We start from the raw sequence: 20,302 nt of genomic DNA, 5'->3' as shown, positions 1-20,302 counted from the left end.
GAAATGATCCGGTGATCACATGTATATGATCCATATCAATATCAGTTGCAGCAGCGAACTGACCAAGGGGCTGGTTAGCACTTGTCATCTCTATGGTCAGCATCCATTCCAATTAGAACTTTAGAAGAGATGTCTCAAAACTCTCTACACCATCAGGAAATTTGCGCTATCCTGATCAACGATGGTCAGCGCTGACCAACACCCCCAGCATGACCAGGCTGGTGAGTCAGTTGGCCACCGCTTATCGAATGCTCACCAACGCGACTCACTTTCGCCAACACCCACCATATTGTGACCAGCTGGTGGATTTTCCGCCAAATGCATAACAGCTGGTGTCGCGCTGTCATATCTGGGGGAGATGTGGCGGGTGTGGTGAGGGAGTGGGCAGCGTGCAACCCGCTGCATATGGTTTCACTGTACTCGGGTCTTTCGCGGGCCAAAAAATGTATAATTGGGTAAAAAATAATGAATACACGTCGTTTACATCCTATTTGACAACTCCAAAGCATCTCGTTGGGCGCGTAGGGCAGCGCGAGAGTTAACTGATGGCTTGTATGTGTTGGCGGATGCGAAATGCGTCTTGAAAAGGATTCTGTCGTTGAGTTAGAAGGCAGGTACTTGAAGAAATACCACGTACTTACTTGTTCCACCATGCCAAAAGCTCGTCCACTTGCTTGCGTGCTGTAGAGCCTTCTATAGGCTCCTCGAAGTAGTCCACAAGGAAGTCGTACATCTGTGTGAGAGACACACCGCCGTATATTTCGCTCCATTGATGCACGGAGGTGAGCGACATGTAAAGCTGTGGTTCATGAGAAGCTGGGAGGTAATGCATGAGAATTCACGCACCTGTATGGCCCCATAAGCAATAGCTCGCCCAGTTATCTTGCCGTTGAGGCCTGCGAGCTCAGCGCAGCTTTGGCGTGTGCTTGTCCGCTTGGTCTTGGCTTCCTTTGCTGGCGGTTGGTTCTCAGTCTCTGCAATCTTCTGCTTCGACAGACACCAGGAGAATGGCTGAGACAGTCTGCAACTACTATGTTAGTCAACAAGAATGAAGCCAGTTTGCACATACCTGAACGAGGTACCGGGTCTTGAGAAAACCTTTCTCAAGCTCCTCGGGGTTCCCATGAAAGCCAGCGTAGAACGTGCGAACATAGTAGTTCGGCGCAAAGTCTTCAAGACCGGTATCGATCTTCTGCCCGCATCTTTGCTGCTTGACTGGCAGAATAAATACCACGAAATTGACGGCGCAACTTGATGCACTGGTTTCAGACATCCTGCTGCATCCCGACTTTAATACTACTGAACTTGAAAGCTTCAAAGCGGTGCAGGCAGAGAAGCAGGTTGAGAAAGCGGCAGAGGAAGTGTTTCCGCTGCTTAAGCAGTTCAAGCAAGCCTCGGTCGACATCGAGGTACCGTCCGGGTCGCCGGATGTCCCCTCGCGGATAGTTGCTGTTCCAGGGCTATGGTATCGAAGCCTCGTGTCAATTATTCGGACTGCCTTTGCTGATCCATTGTCGCGACATTTCCATTTCACCCCCCTTCAAGTTGTTCCACCGAGTCCAAAGCACAGGCGAGGATATTCGGGTCTTCAGCGAGCTCTACAACTCTGATGCCTAGGGAATGGCACGGGTATACCCACGGGTATCCGAGGGCCTACCCGCACCCGTACCCGCACAGCCACAGTACTCATACCCGCGGGTACGGGTATGGGTTTACCCATGGTTTGGGCAGGCAAGGAGGAAGAGACATCTTGGTTATTGTCCGGAAGGTGGGATAAAAATGCTGCGCGAGACCAGAGTCGAACGCAGAGCATCTTAGACACCACAAGGGAGCAAGGCCAGCTGAGTCATCAAGCCACGGATAAGGCCGCCGCTGACCCGTACCCGTACCCGCGCGGGTAAAACCCGCGTACCCGCGCGGGTATGGCCTACCCGTGCCATTGCCTACTGATGCCTTTATCGAAGAGCACAACAAGATCCGACTTCGTGGCGAGCTTCCTCCAGAGTCCCCAGACTGCAAGCTGGAGAAAACTATTGCTGCGCTGATGTTTTGGTCGGACTCCACCCATCTCGCCAACTTCGGAACGGCAAAGCTTTGGCCAATATACCTTCTTTTTGGTAATTTATCCATGATAAGCCAGGGTTTGGGGCGGAGCACCATGTTGCATATATACCATCTGTAGGTGGTATAGTTAGTTCGGATGTTGACGCTAATCAAATTGTAGCTTCCCGACTCTGTTCAGGACATTATTTCCAACTTCCATGCCAAATGGCAAACTCAAAATGACAACATCCTAACCCATTGTCAACGTGAGCTGTGTCAGGGGAACCCCCGCTTCGGCCTCCTTCGGACCCTCCGAACGCATCCGAGGCGCATCCGACCGGCGCCCCCTCGGACGCTCCGACCCACCCCGACCATCGTCCACGGCCTCCTTCGCCCGCACAATCACCGATCCGTCAAGACCCTCCCAACGATCACCTTGGGACAGAGCCTGCGATGCCGCTCAGGCCTTCTGCGCTCTACGTCGGCAGTTACGGACGACCAGTATATAGTTGGCGCCCTAGCAGGCGGACCCTTAGAGTTTCTTCTCTTTGGATCCTCCCCTGCTAGGTCGGTCCCTCCGTGTATTTCCCGTAGCTTTTATTCACGCTTTGGATCCTCCCCTGCTAGGCTTTCGTCGGAGTCTCCAGGGTTGCCCTTACAGCAGAAGAAACTCTCTACGGGATTAACCGGTCAAGATTGCCAGGTTTGGCGCTGATTCAGGCTCGGAGTACGAGTCCGTACCCCCCCTCGTCACCGCCCCTGCCACTTGACCCCTCCTCCTCTGCTTTTGTCGTCTTTACGCCCGCTATGTCCACCGGAGCTGCTCCGGGGCTGACGCGCGCATGGACGCACTTGAGGCGAAACTAGACAACCTCACCAATATCCTCACCCACCTTGCTTCCCAGGCTTCCGCTGCCGCACCACCCTTCGGCAGCTCCCGAACCACCTTCGGCATCTTCGAATGCCCCCGACGCGGATGCGTTATTTGGTGATATTACTGTCGCCTCAAAACTGGTCTTACGACCAAACCCCCCGTTTGCGTTTAACGGAGATCGCAAACGCGGCCGCGCCTTCCTATACGCGGTCAAGACTTACGCTCGGCTTGCCCCGGAGGCCTTCGTGGTCAACGGAGAGCCGAGCGAAGAAAAGGCCGTCCGCTACGCCATGTCCTATATGGCGGAGGGGCCTGCTCAGCAGTGGGCAGAGCGTCATGGGAGCAAAACCCCCTTCCCCTTCCCTCGGTGGAACCTATTCCTCTCCGAGTTTCGCCTTCGGTTCGTTGAGGAGAACGAGCAGGACCTTGCGCTTGCCAAATTGGAGAGCGCGGGTTATCACATGGGAACGCGGGATGTCTACGGATACACCGACGACTTCGAGGACCTAATGGACCTCGCCGGATTCGACGGCGTTGGTTAAGGTGACCAAGTACCGCCACGGACTTGACCCCCTGATCAACAACGGCATCACGTCTTGAACGACCCCCCAGACCTCCGTGACTATCTGGGCTGGCGCACTCGGGCTTTCCGCCAATACGAAGCCTTGGTGCGGGCGAAGCTCATCAAAGGGACCACCCCGCGGACGCCTTCGGGGGCTCCGCGTGGCGCATTCCCTATCGCCCGTTCGGCAACTCCGTTCCCCATCCGCCCGGTGGCCGCACCTGCGCCACCCGCGGCCCGCGCCCCCGTCCCGGCACCTCCGGCTCCCGTCCCTATGGAGTTGGATCGTACTAGGGCTCGGGGCGCCCCTCGTCGAGCCTGCTTCAGATGTGGCGACCCCAATCACTTGGCTCGGGACTGTCCGCTCCCAAACGATGATGAATGACATTTTCCAGGATCTCATTCTCTCAGGAGACGTTATGATCTACCTTGACGATATCCTTGTCGCACATTCGGACCTCCGTAAGCACCGCGAGATCGTCCGCGAAGTTCTTCGGCGACTCCGAATGCACAAGCTGTACCTTCGCAAGGAGAAGTGCGACTTCGAGAAATCGTCAATCGAGTACCTGGGGGTTATCATCTCTCACAACCACGTCGAAATGGATCCCGTTAAGGTTGCCGGAGTCTCCGCATGGCCTCCGCCCGAGAACAAGAAGGACGTCCAGCAGTTCCTGGGGTTTGCTAATTTCTACCGCAGGTTCATTCGGGATTTCTCGGCCCTAGCGCAACCTCTCTTCGCGCTCACCAAGAAAGACCAGAAATGGGCCTGGGGAGACGCCGAAGCCGCCGCCTTTCAAGCTATCAAAGACGCGGTCGTCTCAGAGCCCGTCTTAGCGATCCCGGACGACTCCCGGCCTTTCCGACTTGAAGCAGACAGCTCAGATTATGCGACGGGGGCGGTTCTTTCACAACAATCCGCCCCGGACGGGAAGTGGCACCCTGTAGCGTTCTATTCCAAAAGCTTAAATGATGTCCAGCGCAACTACGAGATTCACGACAAGGAGATGCTCGCGATCATCCGTGCACTCGAGGAGTATCGGCATTTCCTCGAGGGCGCCGCACATCCGGTCGAGATCTGGACTGACCATAAGAACTTGGAATACTTCCGAAAGGCGCAACACCTTAATCGTCGGCAAGCCCGATGGTCGTTGTACCTTTCTAGGTTTGACTTTACGCTGCACCACGTCCCAGGTCGCCAGATGGGCCGTCCCGATGCTCTCTCCCGCCCGGCCCGACCACGGCATCTCCGAAGACAACTCGGATGTCACCCTCTTACGCCCCGAACTGTTCCACGTTCGCGCGCTTGAGGCCGTCACCGTCTCTGGGCCTGGCTCCGAACTTGTCCGTGACATCAAGGAAGCGCTATCCGGTGAGCCTGACCTAGAGGAGCCCGTCGCGCTTGCGGCCCGGCAGCTCTTGAAGGTCCGAGGTCAAGTTCGGGGCCCCCGCTCATCACGTTCGGACGAGTGGGCCGTCTCCGGCGACCTCCTGTACTTCCGCGGCAAGGTTGTAGTCCCTAAAGACAAGGACCTAAGGAGGCGCATCATCGAGCTCTGCCACGATACGCGAGTCGCCGGACACGCCGGGCGGTTCAAGACCTTAGAGTTGGTTTCGCGCAACTACTGGTGGCCGCAGATGTCTCGCCATATCGGACGCTACGTCGCGACCTGCGACTTATGCTGCCGCACGAAGGCCCTCCGAAGGCTTCCGCATGGAGAGCTGCATCCGACCGAAGTCCCGCCCGAACGTTGGCACACTGTCACTGTAGACTTCATCGTCGAGCTGCCCGAGGCCCATGGGTATGACGCGGTTATGGTAGTGGTCGACGCCCTCGGAAAGCGTGCCCACTTCACTGAGTGCCATACGACAATAGACGCGGTCGGAGCTGCCCGCTTGTACTATCGGAACGTCTGGAGGCACCACGGAACCCCCGAGAAGTACATTTCGGACCGTGGCTCGCAGTTCATCGCTGACTTCACGCGCGAACTCTGGCGCTTAATTGGCGTCAAACCGGCTACCTCCACGGCTTACCACCCGCAAACCGACGGACAAACCGAGCGCGTTAACCAAGAGCTCGAGCAGTACATCCGGATCTTCACCAACTACCAACAAGACGACTGGGACGAGCTTATCCCTGCCGCTGAGTTCGCCTATAACAACCACGTTCACTCCTCCACTCAACAGGTACCCTTTATGACTGACACTGGTCGGCTCCCCCGAATGGGTTTCGAGCCAGGCGCCCGCTCAGAGTTGGAGTCGGTGAACGAGTTTCGCGATCGGATAGCAAACGGCGTCTCCGAGGCAAAGGCCGCGCTCGTTAAAGCCAAAGACGAGTATAAACGGTACTACGATCGGAAACGTTCGGACGCTCCGAATATTCAAGTTGGTGATAAGGTTTGGTTAGACGCCTCTGACATCAGAACGACTCGGCCCTCCGAGAAGTTCTCCCACAAGCGCCTTGGACCGTTCAAGGTGCTCGCAGAGGTTAGCAAAGGTGCCTACAAGCTCGACCTCCCCCCGCGTTACTCCAAGCTCCACCCCGTCTTCCCCGTTGTTAAGCTCGAGCCCGCTCAGGACGACCCCTTCGATGGACGACCCGGCTACGACGAACCGCCCCCGAACTAGAGGACGGAGTTCCCGAATGGGAAGTCGAGGAAATCTTGGATGCCAGGATAAGGTATAAGCGTCTTAACTATTTCGTCAGGTGGAAAGGCTACGATGCTTCACACGACTCGTGGGTTCGGTTCGACCGTGTCTTTGCGCCAGACAAGATTGCGGACTTCTATCGGAGATACCCGGGTAAACCACGGCACATCGCCTCAGCGACCTTCGACTCGCTGCCCTTCCGTATTATGCGTCGGGACGCCGCATTCAAAGGGGGGGGGTGATGTCAGGGGAACCCCCGCTTCGGCCTCCTTCGGACCCTCCGAACGCATCCGAGGCGCATCCGACCGGCGCCCCCTCGGACGCTCCGACCCACCCCGACCATCGTCCACGGCCTCCTTCGCCCGCACAATCACCGATCCGTCAAGACCCTCCCAACGATCACCTTGGGACAGAGCCTGCGACGCCGCTCAGGCCTTCTGCGCTCTACGTCGGCAGTTACGGACGACCAGTATATAGTTGGCGCCCTAGCAGGCGGACCCTTAGAGTTTCTTCTCTTTGGATCCTCCCCTGCTAGGTCGGTCCCTCCGTGTATTTCCCGTAGCTTTTATTCACGCTTTGGATCCTCCCCTGCTAGGCTTTCGTCGGAGTCTCCAGGGTTGCCCTTACAAGCTGTTCCACGCCGTCTGGAAGATCCTCTTGGACGATGAGTTTGTCCATGCTTACCGATATGGTATGGTCATCAAGTGTGCTGATGGCATGGAGCGTCGTGTATATCCTCGAATCTTCATGTACTCTGCGGACTATCCTGAGAACTAAGTGATGTCTTGGTTAGCTCTTAAGACCTTTCTCATATTCGCAGGGTTCTGTTAGCAACAATCCGAAGCGGCTTATGCCCGTGCCCACGATGCCTTATTCCCAAAACCGAAATGCATCTGATGGGATTTGTCAGAGATATTGCCGCTCGAATTGGTTCTCATGTTCGCCATTATCTCAAATCAGCCATCAACAATACCCTCGCTTATGGGATTGGCTCCAAAACAGTTGAAGCTCTCCTCAAGCCTACTTCTTCTGTTCCAACAAAGGTATAATTTACCATGGTTAGCTAATATTTTAGTAACAATGATCTCATCCAGAATGCCTTTATAGAGCGACTGGGCAACAACTTTGAGCTTCATCAAATGTTTGTGGTGGACTTCATGCACGAGTTTGAGCTTGGGGTCTGGAAGAATATATTCACGCATCTTATCCGTCTTCTCCATGTACAGCCAATGGGCTATGAGCTTGTTGCTGACTTGAATTGACGGTGAGTCCTATTGTTTATACCTCCATAGTTTTTTTAATCTCGTGTACAGTTATCGAAGCGTCCCAACATTTGGCCTAGACACTATTCAATGCTTTCCAAACAACACTTCTGAGATGAAGAAGCTTGGTGTGCGTGACTTTGAAGATCTTCTCCAGTGTGCTATCCCCATTTTTGATGGACTCTTTCCGGTTGACCATAATGCTCGCATCCTTAAGCTGCTTTACCGGCTGACGGAATGGCACGCCTTCGCAAAATTACGCATGCACACAGACCCGACCTTGGAGCACCTTCGTGTCTTAACTCCGGAAATAGGCCGACTCATCCGTGACTTCAAGCGAACGACATGTCACCAGTTTGCTACGTATGAGCTTCCCAAGGAAGCAAACGCACGGGAACGAAAAGATGCTAGAGATGCCGAGAAGCGCACCGACACCAGCCAATCTAAGGAAGTGGTTGGGGCTGTTCCTATTCCCAAGCAGCTCATATAGCTCCATCTATGTGAAAGATGATGGCCACTGCCTACCAGGCTAATGCAAAAGATGATGGCAAGGACCTAGGATATATTATTTAAAGAAGTATTACTGTGTTTTTAGCACCTGGGAGATTATACCATTGATGGGATTGATGGCAATAAGGTATTTTGACTAATGTGAAACGATTTTTGATTGCCATCACTGCTTTTGATAGCTGAATTCTGTTAGATCAATCTTACTTAAGCCATTATTTATTTCCTTGTTTCTGTCCTATCAAGTCTCTAATATTACATACCGAGTCATCAGCCTGAAGAAAAGGTAATTTATCTGATATAATATGTCAAAACATTAGTCATATGCATCAGTTCCATTAAGAAAATCAGCAAATACAAGAGGTCTGACATCTTTTGCATTAGCCTGGTAAGCAATTGCCAGCATTTTTTGCATAGAATTAGCAATAGGTAGTGTCCCAAGAAACGGGGGAAAAAGCGCAAGACTCTCAACTTGAATACCTACAAGTATCATTCTATGGCCGATTACCCCCCAACCATTCAACTCTTCTCTACGACTGATGTCTATTCAACGCGGCTGGTTTGTCTTTACTTAACTATCTTCCAGATGCTAATTGGAGAACAGGGTGAAAGCCTTCACCGACTTGTAAAACGGCTGTACTCGGTAATAAGCAAGCGCGACCATGCACCTCAAATTGCATGACGTGTTATGCACATCCAGCGAGCACAGTGGTCGCAAGCTGTCGGTGCCTACAAAGTTAAGACCCAGCCTCGTTCTATTCCTCACAAACGCACCACAGGTCCACGCCGCATGCAACAAGCTGAAGTCTTTTTTGCTGACCCATATGGTACAGAAGTACTGGAGATTCATCATTGTATCATTTTATCCCGTCGCCGACCACATCTGTACACTGATTTCAATCCTAACTCCGCAGCATTAAAGGTCAGATTTATTTGTTAATTGTTCTTATCATCTGATATATATTATTTCTTTATCCCACACCTTCAAGACCATCTTCTAGCTCGCATTCTAAAGCTTGACTTTGATGGCGATGCTGACCATACATTTTCGGATGCCGAACGACGCACAATAGATATTCAAAGCGACAAAATTTACGCAAACAAGCTGTTTCGCATTAATTATACGACTTACAATATTCGACATGATCAAGATGTCATGAACTCAAGTGCACTGCCATTTGTAATGGTCCATTCCCCCAATGCACATAAGCATTGTGCCTACCCATACTGGTGCCCAAGTTTTGGGGATCTTTAACGCAACTGTCTCCCGAGTCACTTCCTCAGAACGAACTTGGCCCACCCGAATGGAGTTCTTATGGGTCCGTTAGCTAGGAGATGCACCTGGCTATACTTCAGGGCTGCGTGAAGGTCGACTTCCTGTTGTGGGATTTATTCCGGACACGGACCTGTTTGCATTTGGCTTTCTGGACCCTGAGCATGTTGTTCGTGATGCTCATCTCATACCTACATTTGACCGTGGCCGTACTTCTGGTGCTCCCCCTTGGTGTGATGAATCTGTGCACGGAGTTTAGTATGGTAAGACTCTAATGCCGGATCTGGCTGCAAATCTTATTAGTACTACAACCATCTCTTTAGATGTCACACACCTTTAGTTGAGGCAAGGGCACTCGACACTTGAGGCCACGACTGGTTACCCGAAGGACTGGATTTTGCTTCATCCAGAGCTCAACAAAAGGCCAACCCTCATCACAATCACGGTCGCGCTAAGAAAGACATTAAATATCACTGGCTATAACAATATACAACCATGCATGCACCTGTGTGTCATTGACCCCTTCTCTCACTCCCACACTGTCAGTGCTCAGTCCCACTTCAAGTGATTCGATGGTGGCCTTAGGGATTTCCCGAGTGAGCTTATAACACTCCTTGGGTTGCGACGAGGGGCACATCTAGCTCGAGGTCCTCTGGACACAGTGCTTAGGGCATGAGGGAAGAGAGAAAGAATAATCGCAAGACGTCACATGTGTGACGTCTCGCGATATTTTAAGTGTGATTAAACAGAGTCTCGACTACAGTCTGAGACTCATATTGCAATGTTATTAAGGCTCTATAGCCTATCAATTGGCCCTACTACTACTATTTATTCCCATTCAGCTCATCTAATGTGCCGCTGGCCAACGCTGGCCAAATGACACCTGGCTGGTACGCTGCAGGCCACTGCGAGACCAGCACGGTGCAGCATGGCTAGCGTCGACCAACCCTCCGTCAGCTGATGTGCGTTGGCCATCTTCGCTAACACATATCAGGCTCGTGCAAATTTCCTAATAACCGCAATAGAGGGGGCTATAAAACTGCAACAGTGTGTAAAGACAACCCCAGAGGCCTTAGGTCAAGCACCTACCTCTTATGCTTAATCTACCCCTAGAACCCTGGGCCTAAGAGGTACCAAATGCATGGTATCATCCCTGGGGGTGGTACTATCCACAAATTATGGATGGTACTATGGGTGTCACACAACCCATGACCATGGTTCCATCCATGCAGCCTTGGGTGCATCCATGGCTGTATGGATGGTACCATAGTGCTTTGCCTGATTTGGGTGGCGGGGTATATGGCTTGTAGCTTGCTCAAAAATGGCTCAAAAAATAAGTGCTTTGGTGCAGCTGGTAGGTCTCCTCTTGCCCTCTTTGATCCAATCACCTAGTGACGGGAAGTCACTGGTTTATCTGGAGGATAGCTTTTGCATACTTTGGGAAAAATACAATTGCAATGCTCTTGCCTTGGCTTTTGGGTTGTCTGCTTAGCGCTAGAAAAATGAGAAAGTTTTGCTCTTCAAGCCAGGCCAAGTCTCATGAGATTTACTAGGCATACTACGGAGTTTTAATTTTTTTCTTTTCATTTTTCTGGCTTTTGATTAGTTGACAGTTCAGGCATCATAGATGGGCAGTAGGCAGCCTAGAGTATATAGAAAGTGGTATACAGTATGTGGTTAAGGTCCTAGCGGAAGGATCCAAAGAGAAGAAGCTCTAAGGGTCCGCCTGCTAGGTAGCTGCAAGCAGGGTTCAGGACTCAAATCGCAGATATAGGGTCAGAAAGTTTTTTTTCTAACCCTCTGGGGACCCCTCCTGCCATATAGGGTAATATGTCCCTACGATTAGCATCATGTGACCACTGAGGTGATTGAAAAGTGGCACAAAAAATTCAATCTTTGTGAAACTTTGTTTTTCAGAAAAATTTATGTGTGTGTATATGTATATGTGTGTAGGTATATTGACAAGCCTTTGGCTTGTTGTTGCTTGTTTGGTCTTGTTTGTCCATAGTTGTTAGTTGTTCCTGATCTCTCCCTTTATGTGTTCCTTAGTTCCTATATGTTTCCTTATAGTTCCTGTTCCCGTTCCTTCTCCTAGCTCCTAGTTAGTAGTGTATATAAGCCTGTCTCTAGTTTAGTTTCCATATCATATCATAGTTTCCCCTAGCAGAGTTTCCCTCAGAGTTCAAAGTCTTCCTTCTTCTTCTCCCTCTCTGGTTGTGCTGTAGCCTTTGGTTGCAGTTAGAGCAGTTTGAAGGGCTCTTGCTTTTCTTGTTCTTTCTCACACCAGTGAGAAAGGTTGTCATTTGCGGTCCTCGCGAATCTGTGGGCAGACGCGAATGAAGTGCGAGATTCCGCTGCAGTATGAGCAGCCGGGCGGGCGCTGGACAATCGCAGGGCTAGGGACCGCATGGTAGAAGGTTTGGACTGGAGTTTGGACCACGGGCTCGCGTGTTTGACTGGCGAGGAGAGGCGACGAGTTGGTTAACTGAGGTGAGCAGCACTTTCATGTCTGTTTCGAGTTGGCTAGCAGAATGCGGCTTTTCAGAGCTTGGCGGGCGCTCAGAAACAGGCTGCAGAGGTGGCGGGGGCTCCGTACGCGAAATACGAACCCGCGAGCACGAATTTCGCCGCATCGTAGACATCTTTCACGTCGTAGGGGTCGTCGAGGGGAATGCTGGGCCGTAAAATCTGAAGACGCTGTGTGACGGCAGTATGGAGGGATGCGGGCTGAAGTGCACGAAGACATGCGCGGCTCTGTTCGGTCTCGGAGAGCCGGTTCTTCGAGATCAAGAACTTGCCCATGCGGACAAGCGAACGGTAGAAGATGGCAAGGTCGTTTTCTGAGTGTATGCCAGCGGCGGCTGTGGCACTCAGGTGCGCATCCCATTCTTTCAACGTGTAAAGATGCTGTTCGTCGTTGCTAGCATAGTGCGCCATCGTAGCAATCTTCAAGTCGTCGCAGGACTTGGTTGTGTCAGCAAATTCGTCAAGGCCTTCGACCAGTTCTTGGTCGTCCATTGGCAGGTACCGCACGCAAGCTTTCTTCCGCTGTTGCTCATCACTGATTTGCGCCAGATCGAGCAGGTATTCGACATCCGAGAAGTAGCGTCGCAGCTCCGAAGGCTTCGAAGGGTCGAATGTGGGTGCAGTCAACGCGCCGCGTGCGGGCATCGGGATGGCGGCAGGCGCGGAGGTTGTTGGCATGCTGGGAAGTGCAGCGAGGCGAAGCGCGATGAGCGAGGGGCGAGGCGGGGTTGGAGAGGAGGTCGGAGGGGTGCGCTGAAGCAGGGGGTGTCGAGGTGGAGAGCCGAGGGGGAGTAGAGTGAGCGTAGATCCAAGCTGTAGTAGATGGGGAGTAATAGACCGATTTCTGAGACTGTTACGTAGCTGTGCTGTGAACCAAGAGGTGTGTCGGATGCACTTTGAAGTACCCTCGCGGTGGGCTCCAAAATGACAAGCTTTCTCACTGGTGTGAGAAAGAACAAGAAAAGCAAGAGCCCTTCAAACTGCTCTAACTGCAACCAAAGGCTACAGCAGAACCAGAGAGGGAGAAGAAGAGGAAAGACTTTGAACTGTGGGGGAAACTCTGCTGGGAAACTATATGATATGATATGGAAACTAAACTAGAGACAGGCTTATATATACACTACCAACTAGGAGCTAGGAGAAGGAACAGGAACAGGAACAGGAACTAGAAGGAAACATATAGGAACTAAGGCACACATAAAGGGAGAGATCAAGAACAACTAACAAATATGGACAAACAAGACCAAACAAGCAACAACAAGCCAAAGGCTTGTCAATATATGTACCTGGAACCCTTAAATACACATAGCAGGCCATATCACTCTTTAATATGTTCACCTCTCACTGATCACCTGATGATGAGCCTGTCACAGGGTGCCAGTGTGCTATCTAAGCTTATAGGCATATATAAGTATGAGGTTCTGAACTATAGAAATCAGAGTATATACACTATGTTTTCTGTATCTTTACACCCATATAGGGCCTAAATCTTTCATATACAAAAATACCCCCACGTGCCTAATAAGAATCTTAACCCCCCCTCCCCTTAGGTAGCTGACTATATACTGCTTGTCCATAGCTGCTGTCGTGTATAGAAGGCTTGGGCATGTTGAGATATCATTGCCAGCTAGCGCTTACTAAGCTCCAGAGCTCCGGCGTTCTCCAGTATTTATCCAGTTTCTCTTTACTAAGATGTTTCTCTTGTTAAAATCTGTAAATGCGCAGAAAGCGCAGTAAGCTCAGTCTCCCGCTATATGGGATTAAAGACTCTATTAACTACCTGTAAATACACGGAAATAACTAAGTACAGTAGGTATTTATATAATTAAGTAAGTAAAGTAACATATCCTCAGTCTCCTGCTATATGGGATTAAAAACTGAGGGGCAACGGAAAAGAGGTGTCAGTATATATGTAAATATAGTGTAGTCTAGGGTTATAAATCATAAGTGTAGTAACATATGATAATTCGTTGACAAATGATACTTGCAACCCAAGTATTGTATCATTTGGTGATGGATGATTTCTGCACCACTACGAATGCTATCCCTCCTTCTCAACAATTCCAGTATACAGTCGATAGGCTGCGCAAGCATGCTATAGAATGTTCAGCATGCAAAGACAGTGCTGGCGCTCCGTGGACATGTGCTTTGAAATGTTGCCCAGCCTAAATTTACAGTGATGTAAAGCCCATTTGTACTCCTATACTAACTTTTCCTGTCTTTCGCACTTTTTTATAGACAAAATCTCTTTCATTAATATTTGTTCCGCTTGTTGCTCCATTTTACGCCAATGTCCATGCATCATAGCTGCAATCAGTCTCGTTTCTGCGCGGAATTTTGGGTGTCCTCTAGACCAACAGTGGCTGGGGTGGGATAGATGGAGAAGCGAGCCCAGTTGAAATACTTGCTTCTGTGGATATTGAAGTCAAGGGAGTACCCTTGCATGAATCCGGGTTCGTCACCAGGTAGATCGAAGACAGCTTGTTTATGTAAGAGAGCTGGTAGGGGAGGCACTTTGCTGAGGGGACTAGACATTGGTTTCTGGGCATGTCCCTGGGCAGCATGAATTGACATTCCCCTATCCAAGTGTTGAAAATTCAGTCAAGAGTGAGAGATTTAGAGCTTTACTGTTTGCTGTGATTGTATTTCGCGCCATCCCTGTGAGCTGCCGCCTTTCTCTCTGTCAGAGTGAAAAGAAATCATTTTAGTGTCTGTTTTTATTCAGATAAAATATCCTATTTCTTTCAAGAGGAAATATATATTAAAAGGTAATATTTGTGTTTATGTTTCTATTGGAAAAGAAGGGTTTGAATTTACTATGGGTACTGCTAATAGTAGATATATTGACAGTCACCTTCACATGATGTATAGTAGGAGTCATTGTCAGAGTCATCCCCTGGAAGCAGCTCCACAATGTCCAATGGTTCCTGGTACAGTATATATCCAGCATCTCTATCTAGAGGTGGCTTTACCATCTCTGTTGATCCCTTATATGCTGCTGCTTGTAGTTGGCTATCAACCAAGTTCATATTGATATCTTTGTTTAGAAGCTGCTCCACAATTGCTGTTGATTCCTGATGTACTGTATCTTGGAGTGCGGTTCCATATTTGCTACCAGCCAAGTTGATATCAGCACCTTGCTTCAGCAGCAGCTCTATAATCTTTATTGATCTACAGAATATTGCAGCTTGGAGTGCTGTTCCATGTGCACCACCAACCAAGTTAGTATTGGCACCCTTATTTAGAAGCAGCTCTACAATCTCTATTGATGTCCGGTATGCTGCAGCTTGGAGTGCTGTTCCATATATACCACCAACCAAGTTAGTATTGGCACCCTTATTCAGAAGCAGCTCTACAATCTCTATTGATCTATAGAATGCTGCAGCTTGGAGTGCTGTGCCAAATTTACCACCAACCAAGTTAATATCAGCACCCTTGTTCAGAAGCAGCTCTACCATCTCTATTGACCTCCAGTATACTACAGCTTGGAGTACTGTTCCATATTCACCACCAACCAAGTTAGGGTCAGCACCTTTGTTCAGAAGCAGATTGATAATCTCTGCTGATCTCTGGTATGCTGCAGCTTGAAGCGCGGTTCCATATGTACCACCAACTAAGTTAGTATTGGCACCCTTGTCCAGAAGTAGCTCTACGATGTCTATTGATTTACTATATGCTGCAGCTTGGAGTGCTGTTCCATATGCCCCACCAACTAAGTTCACATCAGCACCGTTGTTCAGAAGCCATTCTACAATGTCTCTTGATTCTTGAGCAGCTGCAGCTTGAAGTGCTGTTCCATATTTGCCACCAACAAAGTTCACATCAGCATCCTTATTCAGAAGCTGCTCCAAAATTTCTGTTGATTCTCCATATATTGAGCTCCTGTATGCTGCAGCTTGGAGTGCTGTTCCATACTCTTTATCAACCATATTAACATCAGCACCTCTGTTTAGAAGCAGCTCCACAATTTGTGTTAATCCCAAAGTACTTGCAATCTGGAGGGCAGATCCTAAGTACGCAAAAGGATCATTGACACCTGGTCTCCAGTTTATAGCTGCCCCTGCATCCAAAAAGAGGCAAACAGTTTCTGTGGAGCCCCCATATACTGCTGCTTGAAGTCCTATTGCCAGGTATCCAGCTATGTTGATGGAATTATCTAGTTGACTTAGCAGAAGCTCAATAGTTGTGCTGAATTTGTTCTCAGACATTTCAGCTCTGGAATTCTGCTCCAGACTGAGCTGCCTAGTTCTGATAGCCTTACTATAAGATACAGCCCAGACTACCGCTCTTTCCTCACCCCTGGCACCATGTTCCCAAAGTAGCAAGATAATTGCACAAGCTGTTATTATCTCTTCACCCCTCCAACTGTAATATCTCACGTTTTCAGAGAGCAATTCAACAGCATACTGCAGTAGTGTCTTGCCATATTCAGTCACAATGTTGACACTAGCCTGGCAAGTAAGTAGTATATTGATAATATCTTTCTGTTGCCTTCTCACTGCAAGTTCAAGTGGTGTTCCCTTGGAAGGACAGATTTGGTTAATATCAGCACCTCTCTCCAGAAGCCACATGATAAGACTGATATGATTCTCATCAATTGCAGCATGAAGAGTACTACCAATACGACTAGAGCATGCATTTATATCTGCCCCTGCAGATAGTAATAGCTGCACCATATCTACTAATCCACATCTGCTGGCTAGAATAACCAGCTCATCTTCCAGTACTTCACTCTTAAGTCTCTCTTCTGTCAGGTGTTGTAGATCACCTCCAACAGCAATCCATAAGGGGGTAAGCTCATAGTCGTTTGCCCACTTCCATGGTTGAATTCTCCAAGATCTGGGTATTTCCTTCAGGTTCTGTACACCATGTGACAATTGAGAATAGAGATTATGCTCTGGTGCTCCTTTTGCATGCTGCAAGAAGTATTGAGAATAGTCTATCAGTGGCAAATCCTCATATATGAAGTTAGGTTCCCATAGATGAGCTAGCTCTAGATAAGATAACAGTTTTGATATAATTTTTTCTTCTATTTCTTCAGAGCTGTTCCTCCAGATGTTATCTAAAAAGTCTTGGGTCGTAAAATGAACTAGTCGGACAAGGTGAGTCTCTTCATCCTCAATTACTAGGCCACAACAAGCTTTCAGGATAGTTTCTTTAGGAATCTGTGCATCTGGTGCAGGTAGGGGTGTTTCAGCTTCTTCAAAAACTAGGTATAGCACTATCTGCAACTCCAGCATAGTCAATGGTCGTTTTACATGGCTAACCCATTCCAAGACAGAAAGTGCAATTTCCCTATGTTTGTAATTGAACTGGATCCTTTCCATTATGGCTTCATAGCTTTGTGTCAAGCTGTTTGGCAATTTATTCAGGAGTTTCTTTAACATGCTGACTGATATTGCATCCTTGAGAAGGGTAAGCTGCAATTGGGCTAAGAGAAACCTATAATATAAATGAGACAAAGGGCATCACTTAATCAGGTTCAAGCTAAATTAAAGACTTACATTCCATCAGACATCGAGGTAATCTTGTGTACTATGTCTTCTTGCAACAATTTATCTCCATGGACAAGCTGCTGTAAGTCATCATCTTCAGCTATCTTTACTTGAATATATGTCTCAAGGTCATTTGTATTTGCAGCAATTTTAATTTCTAGTGCAGACCATTCCTTGAGAGGTAGGATAGTGGGCCGGGTAGTAATCATCAAGTTGAGATGTTCTCCAATATCAAGTAGCTTCTTAACAAGGGATAGCTGTATAGGTCCTGGGTACTCATCCAAAGCATCCACAATAATAAAAACTTGAGGGAATTGTGCTGCTGATGATCTCAGAAGTTTCTGAATATCCTTGAAGGAAATATGTTGTATGCCTTTCTTCATGTGAAGATCATTGAAGAGTCTTGTAGCCTCTGTGATATCGTGGTCCAAAGACAACTGTGCCCAGATTGCCCCTAATAAATTTGTATCATCTTGTGTTTCTGCCTCCTTGTAATTGATATAAGCCCATGCAATACCTCTGGTTTTATCCCTGTACTTGGTGAGCAGATAATCCACAACATTGGACCTAAGAATATATTGAGCTTAGATCATAGTTGATCACAATCACTCTTACACCAGCACAGTCTTTCCAGCCCCAGCTATTAGTGACATTAGCACCTAGGTTTGAGTATCAACAAATCTACTTACGGATGCCAGAGCACCATAATAGTTTTCCTGGTGTTGCCTCCCATTCTTGAAATTTGGGATGGGCCAACAACCACTTGCCTGTATTTTCTACCCGGAGTGTGTTAATTTCACTCTGGCGGATGAAAAAATTTACAGGAGCAACCCATGCTCTGACTTTGTTCCTGATATCTGATAGAATATGTGAGAAACAAGAATCATAGAAAATTGGACTTGCTGTCTGTATCTTCTTTGTTGTGTACACTGTGAGAGTTAAGCCAAAGAAACCAACACATCAAGGAGCACATACTGAATATTGGCATGCCCAATGTGGTTAAATTGGGGCCCCTCACCGGCCCCACCAGGACCCGCAGCTCCACCTGTTGCAGGACCACCTCCTCCACCAGTACCACCCGTCACTGCCACATATATGAGCCTGAAAATTTCCTCTGCATTGGGAGGTGCTTGCCAACTGCATTTATGTAGACCACAGGAGGCTGAGATCCATAAGGCCCGGCGGGAGAACTTGGAGAGTGTTGGTACATCGTGGTCAAGAGGCAAGAGTGGCAGCACTAGACCTCGTGTATTCCATGCGGCATTCATACACCATGTCCATCTGTCTATCAGCATATTCATAGCACTGTTTTCCCTCGGCGCTCGTGGCATGTGTCCCATCGGCTCCAATCGGCCTGCTCGCAATCACTTTGTTGCCTGAGAACGACAGCCCACATTATTGTGACAGACGGCGATAAATAATGTGACAGACGGCGATACCTGGCAATGTTAACATGGAGCAGCATATAAGGAATTCGCGCTCTTCAAGTTGCCTGCCCGTCACTGCGAGTGTCGCTCTCCGCATGTGGAACCCGCCCAAGTCCAGCGACCTCTTCCGCCCTCCGGCGCGCAAAACTGCCGCACCCGCCTCTCGCCCCATCTCGGTGGCAACACTATTGCTCCCAAGTAGTGTGCCGCTGACCGTGAAGGGTAGACACCCCCGCGTTTCGCGTTCCAATATATGCGTACCGGTACCCATTTGCATCCCGCGTTCACTACCACATCCACTTCCTCGGCTAGTCTATGAGAACGGCCATGTGACGAGTCTATCGGACACAGTCAAGGCATGCTGCTTCTGAGGCTGGGAGAGCTTCACGCAAGGCGCCGGGCGGGCTCGAAGTGTTTCCGTTCTTCGGCAGAACCCTCGGCGACGTAGTGGGAGAAGGAGAAGGAGAAAATCTGGACCGGAGCATGCTTTTTGATAACCATCTCTTGCTGCGGGCAATGTCGTAGGCCATGCATGGGCTGATGTACCCGCTGTGCCCGGGAGGCCCTGCCGCTGCTTCAACGGCCAGTCCACGTCGATATTCTCGTGAGCCAGGGGCACTCCGTGGTTCGCCCTGTTATGGTGCCGTTTTGCGAAGCCGCCGCCTAATACGACGGATCAGGAGTCGCGTTCCGGTGAGCTTGAGCCACGAGGTTATTCCGCGCCGTTGCCGGAGTTCGGCGGAGCGGTGGCGGGACGCAGGGGGCGGGCTCATCCACGACCGAAGAGCTTCGGCTGCGGCCGCATTGGAATTGGGGGAACTGGGTAACCGGGCCCAGGTGGGCCACCACGACTGTGCGATTGCGGCGCACTGCAGCCCGTGCGTGTGTGCCATCTTGCACATGGAGGAAAGTGAGAAGAAGGGGATGACGTGGCACGGTGGCGACGCGTGGTGATCACGTCATCACCAATCATGACTCATCCACTCTTCGATCGGCTCATGTGAAATTGCTTCTTACCTCTTCCCACCATGTCGCCTTTCCTTCCGGCGTCCGGAGCGACTCATCCCCACGCGTCCACAGATGGCTGTCGACGGCTTAATTGTACTTCGAGCTTCTTTGTTTTCATTACATTGCTCACAGGACCATCCAGAAACAATAAGACATTGTCAGTTAAATTATGGATGGCGCGCAAGATGGCGCGACTCCCACTGAACCATGATGTCCCCGCGCAGTTTCCTCGACCTCCCGGAGGAGCTCCTCGAGCTGGCCTTTTCCCGCCTGTCGCTTGCCGACCTCCTCTCACTCACAGCAACCACCCGCAGCCTGCGCACGTTCATCCTTTCCACGTCCATCCGCCTCCAATACCAGTTCTACCTTGGATGTTTTGCAGTGGAAGAGCAGCTCCCCGCGGGGCCCGGGCCGGACCTGCCGACCGCGCGCAGGCTAGAGCTTCTCCTGGAGCGCGAGCGCCGCTGGCTCAACCTGCTGCCTGCCCGCACGGCGCGGCTGCACTGGCCGCGGGGACTCGATGCGCATGCCGTACGGGCTGGCATAGTCTCCTCGGGATTCGAATCCGACGCTGGCTGGGAGGATCCCGACCGCGAGTATGCGGTCAAAATCGCGACCACCACGGTCGGCGGAGCACGGGAGCAGCTGGAGTGGGTGGAATGCGCCGCCACTTTCCATC

General features: G+C 50.0%; 1 protein-coding gene across 1 annotated transcript; it reads left to right on the top strand.

Moving 5' to 3' along the window:
- Positions 1–7,012: 7,012 nt before the first annotated feature.
- On the top strand, positions 7,013–7,387 carry MIND_00401100 (uncharacterized protein; the record flags this gene model as incomplete). The annotated part of the gene is made up of 2 exons (XM_037360836.1): positions 7,013–7,168; positions 7,220–7,387. 2 exons carry the CDS (start codon positions 7,013–7,015, stop codon positions 7,385–7,387), a joined length of 324 nt encoding a protein of 107 aa, XP_037223721.1.
- Between the last annotated feature and the right edge of the window lie 12,915 nt (positions 7,388–20,302).

This window comes from Mycena indigotica (assembly GCF_014461135.1).
Source record: "Mycena indigotica strain 171206Taipei chromosome Unknown Mind.scaff0003, whole genome shotgun sequence".
Taxonomy (NCBI): Eukaryota; Fungi; Basidiomycota; class Agaricomycetes; order Agaricales; family Mycenaceae; genus Mycena; species Mycena indigotica.
This window is presented reverse-complemented; position numbering and strand designations above follow the sequence as displayed.